The 12,322-nt window shown below is 39.3% G+C and overlaps 1 protein-coding gene across 3 annotated transcripts in view; it reads left to right on the top strand.

Moving 5' to 3' along the window:
• LOC128694540 (protein trapped in endoderm-1) overlaps positions 1 to 12,322 on the top strand; it is a 72,153-nt gene that overhangs the window by 52,732 nt on the left and 7,099 nt on the right. For all 3 annotated transcript variants that reach the window (XM_070095898.1, XM_070095897.1, XM_070095899.1), the window contains exon 5: positions 10,146 to 10,301. In XM_070095898.1, the coding sequence (XP_069951999.1) occupies positions 10,146 to 10,301 (156 nt within the window). The remainder of the gene's footprint in view (positions 1 to 10,145; positions 10,302 to 12,322) is intronic.

Raw genomic sequence — 12,322 nt, 5'->3', positions numbered from 1 at the left:
TGTGGCTACCCAGGTTTTCCCATGATCTGGATGTTTTGTATCTTTTTGTCCCCTTTAGATGGTGTGCCTGGCAGTATAAGTTATAGCACTCTCTTTCCTGTACTGAAGAGTGACACATTTCAAGGTGAAAAGGTTTACAGGAAGGGAGGTTGCATTTTCCTGTTGTCATATGGGCACGGCATTTTCTAGGGTGGTCAAAGTTGCACGTCCCATCTGTTTTTCCAGATATTCCATGCCTGCAGATACCAAGTGCATAATATTTGCACAGGCCTGGTTTCTGTTTGTCTTGGATTTTTGTGACTGTATTCCCTGCTGGTGCATGTTTTCCTGTCTTATTTCTTTCTTCACTAGTACTAACAATGGAGCTCTCACCAGTTATTTCTGGTAATTTATCATCACTATTTCTAGTGGAATCCCCTTGTTTGCTATCTCCTGTGATATTACTAGTTTGTAATATTGGTTTTATCTTGTCCTTGACTACACTGGTTTCCCCACTACAGCTCCTGTCTCCATCGAGGCCACTAATATGCATTCCTCCATGCATGCAGTTACTGTCAACCAGGACAGCACCTCCAGCCTTACAGTTACTGTCTACCAGGACAGCATCTCCAGCCTTACAGTTCCTGTCTACCTGAACAGCCACTCCAGTCATACAGTTACTATCTACCAGGATAGCATCTCCAGCCTTACAGTTCCTGACTACCTGGCCAGCATCTCCAGTCATACAGATTGAGCATTTGGGCATATCCAAAAACACTTACCTGATTTAATACCTCTTGTAGATAATTCTTGGATATCTGCACATGGGGCGTGAGCCCAATTACCACAAAAGTTGCATGTAATCCATGTGGAAGCTCGCTTGTTTGTTTGGCTGCAGACTATACAGGATTTCATAATGTTATTTTAATGGTTGTTTTACTGTATATTCTACCAATAACCTCTTGTATATTCTACTAATAACCTCTTTAAAGTGAAGATCTGACTATTTGTATTGTATCTATTTGTATTTGTACTTGTATATTTGGACAAGCTTACCACTCTAGTAGTCACTGCTTTAATAGTTACTGTTTGGGGTGTTTGATAAGGGCGCCTAAGACCCCGTCTGTTTATAGTCAGGTCAGAGGACACCTTATTGTCCAACAAATCCGTTTGAAACCGGTCAAAGGTTCGGAACAAGTCGAATCTGGTTAGTGGATCACTCTTTTAAACATATCCGGTCGGTGCTTTTGGACTAGCACATGAAGGAACTACTGTAAAAATATTTAACCGAGTAATATGTGATTAGATTGATACAAAAGTTTAACTTGTATGTTGGAGAAACCGGTGATTGCTGGCAGCTCCTACTATGAGGAACGGTTGAGACCTCAACCCTTATTTACAGCCTGAAGGTTTTGGCGCTTATAGATCACTGTATTTAGCTTTTCTAGATTTTTTTCCGTCTCCACCACAACAAATGATATATTATCACTATAGCTGGCTGGTGAACATTACCGGAGGAAAATTTGCTTTTACTGGAGTAATATTTGCTTTTCGTTGTATATTGTGACCGCTGCTAACTACAGGTTATATGAATTTCCATTGTATACGGCTAGTATTTCAAAAATGAAAAAAATTCTAATGATGGTCACTTCACCCAACTAGGTACCATCTTGTTACTGGTTATTAGCTACGGCAACACTGTGGAAAGGTTTCTGGATGATAAATGATCTTATTGTTGTAAACGTCACTGATATATTTCTACAAAACTGTACGCTTTTTATATTTCCTCAAGATTTTGCAACTTATCGTATTTTAAAAAGAAAATTTTCCCCACTGGTATCACTAGATTATAGGCGAGGTACACTAGCAGGCTAGTTTGATAAACCTCATGGAGCAGGGAGAGAGGACCTAGTAGCAGTCAGTGAAGAGGCGGGGCCAGGAGCTATGAATCGACCCCTGCAACAACAAAGAGATAAGTACACACACACACACACACACACACAATCGGATTATATAAATATTGTTGTGCTATCCTCAGGCTCTCTTTGAAATGTTTATTCTTCACTCTTGGAATTTATAATCGCAGCCAGTCTCTGGAATGTGACTATTTTAATTACTGATATTAATTCTCTACAATATCATTATTAATATATATACATGTATATATATATATATATATATATATATATATATATATATATATATATATATATATATATATATATATATATATATATATATATATATATATATATATATATATATATATATATATTTTTTTTTTATTATCACACCGGCCGATTCCCACCAAGGCAGGGTGGCCCGAAAAAGAAAAACTTTCACCATCATTCACTCCATCACTGTCTTGCCAGAAGGGTGCTTTACACTACAGTTTTTAAACTGCAACATTAACACCCCTCCTTCAGAGTGCAGGCACTGTACTTCCCATCTCCAGAACTCAAGTCCGGCCTGCCGGTTTCCCTGAATCCCTTCATAAATGTTACTTTGCTCACACTCCAACAGCACGTCAAGTATTAAAAACCATTTGTCTCCATTCACTCCTATCAAACACGCTCACGCATGCCTGCTGGAAGTCCAAGCCCCTCGCACACAAAACCTCCTTTACCCCCTCCCTCCAACCCTTCCTAGGCCGACCCCTACCCCGCCTTCCTTCCACTACAGACTGATACACTCTTGAAGTCATTCTGTTTCGCTCCATTCTCTCTACATGTCCGAACCACCTCAACAACCCTTCCTCAGCCCTCTGGACAACAGTTTTGGTAATCCCGCACCTCCTCCTAACTTCCAAACTACTAATTCTCTGCATTATATTCACACCACACATTGCCCTCAGACATGACATCTCCACTGCCTCCAGCCTTCTCCTCGCTGCAACATTCATCACCCACGCTTCACACCCATATAAGAGCGTTGGTAAAACTATACTCTCATACATTCCCCTCTTTGCCTCCAAGGACAAAGTTCTTTGTCTCCACAGACTCCTAAGTGCACCACTCACTCTTTTTCCCTCATCAATTCTATGATTCACCTCATCTTTCATAGACCCATCCGCTGACACGTCCACTCCCAATTATCTGAATACGTTCACCTCCTCCATACTCTCTCCCTCCAATCTGATATTCAATCTTTCATCACCTAATCTTTTTGTTATCCTCATAACCTTACTCTTTCCTGTATTCACCTTTAATTTTCTTCTTTTGCACACCCTACCAAATTCATCCACCAATCTCTGCAACTTCTCTTCAGAATCTCCCAAGAGCACAGTGTCATCGGCAAAGAGCAGCTGTGACAACTCCCACTTTGTGTGTGATTCTTTATCTTTTAACTCCACGCCTCTTGCCAAGACCCTCGCATTTACTTCTCTTACAACCCCATCTATAAATATATTAAACAACCACGGTGACATCACACATCCTTGTCTAAGGCCTACTTTTACTGGGAAAAAATTTCCCTCTTTCCTACATACTCTAACTTGAGCCTCACTATCCTCGTAAAAACTCTTCACTGCTTTCAGTAACCTACCTCCTACACCATACACTTGCAACATCTGCCACATTGCCCCCCTATCCACCCTGTCATACGCCTTTTCCAAATCCATAAATGCCACAAAGACCTCTTTAGCCTTATCTAAATACTGTTCACTTATATGTTTCACTGTAAACACCTGGTCCACACACCCCCTACCTTTCCTAAAGCCTCCTTGTTCATCTGCTATCCTATTCTCCGTCTTACTCTTAATTCTTTCAATTATAACTCTACCATACACTTTACCAGGTACACTCAACAGACTTATCCCCCTATAGTTTTTGCACTCTCTTTTATCCCCTTTGCCTTTATACAAAGGAACTATGCATGCTCTCTGCCAATCCCTAGGTACCTTACCCTCTTCCATACATTTATTAAATAATTGCACCAACCACTCCAAAACTATATCCCCACCTGCTTTTAACATTTCTATCTTTATCCCATCAATCCCGGCTGCCTTACCCCCTTTCATTTTACCTACTGCCTCACGAACTTCCCCCACACTCACAACTGGCTCTTCCTCACTCCTACAAGATGTTATTCCTCCTTGCCCTATACACGAAATCACAGCTTCCCTATCTTCATCAACATTTAACAATTCCTCAAAATATTCCTTCCATCTTCCCAATACCTCTACCTCTCCATTTAATAACTCTCCTCTCCTATTTTTAACTGACAAATCCATTTGTTCTCTAGGCTTTCTTAACTTGTTAATCTCACTCCAAAACTTTTTCTTATTTTCAACAAAATTTGTTGATAACATCTCACCCACTCTCTCATTTGCTCTCTTTTTACATTGCTTCACCACTCTCTTAACTTCTCTCTTTTTCTCCATATACTCTTCCCTCCTTGCATCACTTCTACTTTGTAAAAACTTCTCATATGCTAACTTTTTCTCCCTTACTACTCTCTTTACATCATCATTCCACCAATCGCTCCTCTTCCCTCCTGCACCCACTTTCCTGTAACCACAAACTTCTGCTGAACACTCTAACACTACATTTTTAAACCTACCCCATACCTCTTCGACCCCATTGCCTATGCTCTCATTAGCCCATCTATCCTCCAATAGCTGTTTATATCTTACCCTAACTGCCTCCTCTTTTAGTTTATAAACCTTCACCTCTCTCTTCCCTGATGCTTCTATTCTCCTTGTATCCCATCTACCTTTTACTCTCAGTGTAGCTACAACTAGAAAGTGATCTGATATATCTGTGGCCCCTCTATAAACATGTACATCCTGAAGTCTACTCAACAGTCTTTTATCTACCAATACATAATCCAACAAACTACTGTCATTTCGCCCTACATCATATCGTGTATACTTATTTATCCTCTTTTTCTTAAAATATGTATTACCTATAACTAAACCCCTTTCTATACAAAGTTCAATCAAAGGGCTCCCATTATCATTTACACCTGGCACCCCAAACTTACCTACCACACCCTCTCTAAAAGTTTCTCCTACTTTAGCATTCAAGTCCCCTACCACAATTACTCTCTCACTTGGTTCAAAGGCTCCTATACATTCACTTAACATCTCCCAAAATCTCTCTCTCTCCTCTGCATTCCTCTCTTCTCCAGGTGCATACACGCTTATTATGACCCACTTCTCGCATCCAACCTTTACTTTAATCCACATAATTCTTGAATTTACACATTCATATTCTCTTTTCTCCTTCCATAACTGATCATTTAACATTACTGCTACCCCTTCCTTTGCTCTAACTCTCTCAGATACTCCAGATTTAATCCCATTTATTTCCCCCCACTGAAACTCTCCTACCCCCTTCAGCTTTGTTTCGCTTAGGGCCAGGACATCCAACTTCTTTTCATTCATAACATCAGCAATCATCTGTTTCTTGTCATCCGCACTACATCCACGCACATTTAAGCAACCCAGTTTTATAAAGTTTTTCTTCTTCTCTTTTTTAGTAATTGTATACAGGAGAAGGGGTTACTAGCCCATTGCTCCCGGCATTTTAGTCGCCTCATACGACACGCATGGCTTACGGAGGAAAGATTCTTTTCCACTTCCCCATGGACAATAGAAGAAATAAAAAAGAACAAGAGCTATTTAGAAAAAGGAGAAAAACCTAGATGTATGTATATATATATATGCATGTGCGTGTCTGTGAAGTGTGACCAAAGTGTAAGTAGGAGTAGCAAGATATCCCTGTTATCTTAGCGTGTTTATGAGACAGAAAAAGAAACCAGCAATCCTACCATCATGCAAAACAGTTACAGGTTTTTGTTTCACAGTCATCTGGCAGGACGGTAGTACTTCCCTGGGTGGTTGCTGTCTACCAACCTATATATATATATATGCAAAATAACCACTCTGAAAGAATAGAGAAATTCCAAGCGCTTTCGTGACTACTCACGAAAGTGCTTGGAATTTCTCTATTCTTTCAGAGTGGTTATTTTGCATTTTCTGAAATCACCTGTTTACTGTGATCTTATTGCATATATATATATATATATATATATATATATATATATATATATATATATATATATATATATATATATATATATATATATATATATATATATATATATGTGTGTGTGTGTATATATATATTGTTTTAGGTCAATCAAAATTTTGTTTATACAATATGAATAAAATACATCAAAATCGGTATGTTTAGCAAAACTGTCGTTACTTTAAAACGAAAGATAAAGCCATTGTTTATGACAATGTTTCTGTAAAATTACTCTCAGCAGGTCCCCCTCCCTCAAGGGAATTGCTGTTGAGGCGCTCTTGATCCAAGGAGCTGGACTTGTCTTCTTCTTTATTTCTCAGGCTTTATATGACCCCTACAGTTTTATTGCTTATCATGGTTAAAACAAATAAAAAGCTAACAGGTCAGATCTTGGAAACTAAAAAGAAATATAAATTATGTTTGCAAAAGATAAATAAAGTACAAGGCCTGTATATGAAATAATTGTTTAAAATTCGATATAAGTGGTAACCAAAAAATCCAGTATAATACTATAAACTGATACTCTATTCTAAAACCAATTGTTAGCATGGATTACAAGTGTTGTTGATAGCACTTGCAATGGTGGGTAGAGGGCCTCTGTTGGTCTGACCTCCACATTGAGAGTAATTGGCAGATGAGAGTATCTTGATGTGTGCACTTATTAAGAGCAACAGTGTATGGACACGTGGAGGGGTGTATAATGTACACATATACTGCGATTTTACTTTAATTCCATTAGGCCCATTTTTGTGGACTAATGTATTCTTGAATGATGCTGAACAGTTTACAAGAATTCGATTAACTAACTAACCAACCAATTAATTAACCGAAATCAGACAGTGGACGGAGGTAAGCATGTGGAGGTTCAATGGCCGAGAAAGGTGTTTTTTTTTCATAAAAATTGCATATTCTAAATTATTTCTTTAAATACTCAGCAGTTTTGGTGTACACATTTATAAGACACTATATATGCTCCATTAAATCTCCCTCTTTTTTCGTGGCCTCTGTAGTGGATTGATATATCCCCTGGTAGGTGAAACGTATTCTCATTTAAGTGTCCTAAACATTGGACACTTGTTGGTATAAATACCTTGTCTGATACCGATTCTCATGCGCGTACACTGTACTGATAATCAAAAGATGACTGCAGACTGTTAAGGCTTAAATCTTTGATCTTTAAAATAACTGTAGCATGATATAATTCTTCATATAATTGTTGGACTGTGTGGCTGCAATTCTCTAAGAGGTTGGGCCAAGAGCTGAAGCTCAAAAGCAACGAACTCGATTAGCTGAACATATGTAGTGAACAACCTACATAATATGTGAAAGAATGTGTTGACAAGTTGTTCTAAGAAGCATCGATATTTTCCGCATATTTTTTTCCTGAATTGCTGGAAACACTATTGTGAAGGTGCCCAAGTAAACGAAGAGTGAACTGAAGAATTTTCGAAAATGAAAAATTACCTGTTATTTACTAATAGTAAACATAGAGATTGGTGGAGAGGTTTGCAACCTCTGTCGACTGATTGCTAATGGACTTATGAGGGAGATAACTAGCTGTAACGGTGTGGTATATGAATATTAACAATTTGAAGAAATAAGACGCTTAATGCTCTTTGGAAAACTATGAAGAAACAACGTTACGAAAAAATAAAATTGACTTAAATAAATGCATATACATATTTATGTAACATAAGAGAAAAAAATTGTTACTAACACTCACCAAATCTGTCTGGAGATTACTTGGTGTAACTAGGTCACCCTCAACACCTGCCTAGATATGAGGAAACTACTGGCCAGATTTCAGCAAATACAGTACCTATCTGGGTGGTGGTTAATTGTTCTCCCTTTTCACATCTAATTTCGAAGTCCTGTCCAGTCGTTGGTTTCTCACATTCTGCAGGACTGTAACTCCAACTATTATTGCTTCAACCACATTTAACCTCCAGAGTTACGAAATAATTCCTCCGATTTCACTAACGTCTCGTCCTTCCCAGTTTTAATATGGCGTCTCTTCACCAAGCGACGCTACCCAGTCGCTGGTTCCCTTTCTTAATTTCAAATTAATTTTTTTTACCAACAACAATGTATTTCACTAATTTACATGCAAAAATACACTATATTTCGGAAAATATATACGATATTTTCTACAAAAATGTTAGTCTAGCGATACATTTTCATTTCATCTCCCCCATACAGAGGTATGAAAATAAATACAAAACAAGGTAAAAAGAGCTTTTAGGATTTAATAATAATGAAATAAAGGTGAGTTAATGTGGCAATGATGTTGAAAATAGAAGTCACAAAAACATAAATACTAATCCAATATATCATGATAGGGATGAATATATACCACTTTCATTTTCCAAGAATACAAACCAACTGACGACGAACTGTAGGTTAACAATACCTGGAGATGGCGGCTAGTAAGAAGTATGAGGCGTAGCAAATAATATTTACTTAAGGGAGCGTCCCGAGGGTAAAAATGTCTAGGGGTTGCCTTACACTTCCTCCTGTACAAGTGATGGCTTACACCTGTATGTGAGACAGTTGTGTGGATTTGTAGGTTTCGTGAGGCTTTGTGAGGTTATGCAGCATGTTATTGCAAGCTGTCTATTTTTAAGCGAAATTAGGTACAACCAACTGCAGTGTGAAGCTACCCTTTAATATCAGTTGCTTACTCGGTTTCCCTTGGCAATGCTATCGTCTCACATACTGAGTGTCCGTGGTTCAATCCCCGGCACGGGTGGAAACGTTGGGCATGTTTCCTTAACCTGCTGTCCCTGTTCACCTAACAGTAAGTAGGTACCTGGGTGTTAGTCGAGTGGTGTGGGTCGCATCCTGGGAACAAAAGTAAACAACTCCAATGGAAATAAGACACTCCCCGATGACTCACTGACTTTCTCGGGCTATTCTTGATGCTTAACCTTGGAGTATACCTGGAGAGGGTTTCGGGGGTACGCGCCCCCGCGGCCTGGTCCAAGTCTCGTGGTGGATCAGCGTCTGATCAACCAGACTGTTAATGCTGGCCGCACGCAAAATGACGTACGGACCACAGCCCGGCTGGTCAGGTACTGACTTTAGGTGCCTGTCCAGCGCCTTCTTGAAGACAGCCAGTGGTCTATTGGTAATCCTCCTTATGTATGCTGGGAGACAGTTGAACAGTCTTGGGCCCTTGACACTTACTGTGTTGTCTCTGAGTGTACTCCTGGCGCCCTTGCTTTTTATTGGGGGAATGTTGCATCATCTGCCGAGTCTTTTGCGTTCATAGGGAGTGATTTTCGGGTTAAAAATCTATAGAGCTTATCATATTTTACATGCTGAAACAAAACTTAACTATGTTTTTCCTCTCATATTCCATTACAGGTTGGGTTGTATAAATTAAGTAAAGAAATCTGTCAGCTTGATCTGGGAGACTAAAGTAGGGCGATGATGAGGATGTCGTCAAGTATTCTAAACGGGTTCATCAGCTACGGGAGATTCAAAAACTTCCTTCCAGCAGAGCTAGAGTTACTATTACTTAGGAATTATAATCTCTCAGGATGACCTAACCCATACGCAGGAGATTTTTTTTTTTTTTTTTGTATCTCCATCATAGAGCGGGGGCAACAAAATTGTATATCAGAATCAGAGGAAAAAGAGGCGTGGGGTAAGGGAGAGAAATATGGGTGACATTTCTCGCCCTTCCCCACCTTTCTTTCTCCTCTGCCTCTTAAATATAATTTCTGTTGCCCGTTCTTGATGGAGACAGTTTCATAAAAAATCGTTTCTCCCGTTTATGGCGCAGACATTTCTGAGAGATGGTAATTGGCCACCGTTGGGAGGGTTCCGTGAAGACGTTAACGGTGTGAGATAATATTTACTAACAACCACTGTTTTGTTAACGGATTAAAGACAAAGTTCACATTTTTCCACAAATTTTAAATTTTACTAATTCTTACAAGGAGTCAAGAAAGCAGATAGTGATTCAGTGTTTCACTTTTTCCAGAATATTTTCAGAGATGCTCTAATTTAACTTGATAAGTATATAGACCTAGAAATAGCTGATAATTTGTATCGCCATCTGTTTTCATAAAAGGCAATAAATATAAGTTGTCTATATACTCACATATGCACTTTTTCCTTGCCTCGTAGATCTACGGCAAATTTGAATACAATGACAGGACCCAAGAGTGTGACTTCGCTGATGATACTCCACAAGGTCAAGGTCCACGCAAACTCTTCCTAGGGGTCGGCTTCTTGCTGCCTTGCTTGATTATCATCGTTTCTTACTCCTACATTTTCTACAAGGTGAGTGAAACAGAGAAACAAATATCACATTCAGGACAGGATGCTAACAGTTGCCCAGCTCTTGTCTCAGTATCCATATTCTATAGAATCTTTCGGTAGGTCTGTATCAGCTCTCATGCCTGAGACTGTCGTGATTGGAGGATTAAATTCATCCCAAAGAAAAACAGTTATGCTTCCATGCTTCAAAATAACACTAACTTTCTGCACATGGGGCTCGCTTTTAGGCGTTTTTTTTTTTTTTACCTTGCCCCAAAATTTGGTTTTAATTTGAAAGCATTCAGATATTTTCTGGTATATTTAAGCCTCTTTTTTATGCTGAATCTTTAAAAGAGGCTACTTCCGAGGACCTTCGGCGTAAGTATCTTAGAAAGTTCTTCTAGGCATAGGTACACATGGGTACAATTTTCATACATAGTGTAAATTACCTAGAATAACCCAAAAAAATCAGTGACACCAAATTATAGCAGGCAGCTTGAAGACGTATCCAGATGATGTCATGTTTTCTTGCGGATCGTCACTGATGGGTTGGAGGTAGCCTGCTCTGTTATAACCTTCCAGCGTCATGTTCCTTAAACTTTTTGATGGTCAACGGGTCCAGAATAGAGCTCTCCGCTTTATTACGGGTACAAGGAGGAGAGACAGAATCAAAATGGCAGATTTACACATACAGCAGGATATTACTGCCTTAAATGTACGCCTTAATATGCTGAAGAAGAGACAACTCTATGCAATGCAAGAACTCTACATACCAGATAGAGAACATCCTCCCCAAGTTGAAAATACTACCGACTATGTCATTAACACTCCTCCTCACAGGACTCAAAGAATGACTCTTCCACAGAGGCTGCGTCGCTTCAATCATAAAGACGATTACCAACGACCAATGATCTTGAGCAACCTGCCTGCAGATGAAGATGATTAGATAACACCAGAACCCTTCTATGTCTGCTAAGAATATTATCGCCCCTAATTATGGAGATATCTTATATAACTTTTCTACTCTCACATCTACTGTTACAAATTCGCTATATTTACTATGGCGGGACACCACCTTGAAAGAAGCCAACGTGTCCAGTGATTTTACATGAATTGTCTATCTATATAATCATCGCCTTGCCTTGTCGATGAAATCTTCGTTATGCAATCGCAAAAAAAACGCAATTGCAACTTGTATATCTATTACCGACTCAGAGTCATGCACCTATATATCTGTTATATCTGTGTGACTGTTGGGTAAGTGTTATACCCCTTCCAATAATTTTCTGTTATTATACACACACGCACTTTTAAATTGCACAAAAGTGGTTGAGCCACTTCCCTTTTATGTCCTACCTCGTTCCCCCTCCCATCCTTTTCTCATATTTCTATCCTTACCCATCCTTCTTCCTTACCCTTCTTACCGAAGCTCTGGTCGTAAGTTGAAGTTGAAGTCGACACAAAAATATTCAACCTATGAATATTTTCATTACCCTCACCTAATTTGTGGAGATAATTTTTTTCACAGAGATTTTGGAAAAATTTTCTGACCCCCTCGACGTAGTAGATGGTACTGACTCGATTTTTCCCATAATACCTGATTCCAAATATTTTTTTATGTGTGTGTGTGTGTGTGTGTGTGTGTGTGTGTGTGTGTGTGTGTGTGTGTACTCACCTATTTGTACTCACCTATTTGTGGTTGCAGGGGTCGAGTCCTAGCTCCTGGCCCCGCCTCTTCACCGGTTGCTACTAGACCCTCTCTCTCCCCGCTCCATGAGCTTTATCAAACCTCGTCTTAAAACTGTGTATGGTTCCTGCCTCCACTACGTCATTTTCTAGGCTATTCCACTGCCTTACAACTCTATGACTGAAGAAATACTTCCTACTATCTCTCTGACTCATTTGTGTCTTCAACTTCCAATTGTGGCCTCTTGTTTCTGTGTCCCCTCCCTGGAACATCCTGTCCTTGTCCACCTTGTCTATTCCACGCAGTATTTTATATGTCGTTATCATGTCTCCCCTGACCCTCCTGTCCTCCAGTGTCG

The sequence above is a fragment of the Cherax quadricarinatus genome, chromosome 51 (genome assembly GCF_038502225.1).
Source record: "Cherax quadricarinatus isolate ZL_2023a chromosome 51, ASM3850222v1, whole genome shotgun sequence".
NCBI classification, from domain to species: Eukaryota; Metazoa; Arthropoda; class Malacostraca; order Decapoda; family Parastacidae; genus Cherax; species Cherax quadricarinatus.
Note: the sequence above shows the minus strand (reverse complement) of the source record. Positions and strands in the feature narration are given on the sequence as shown.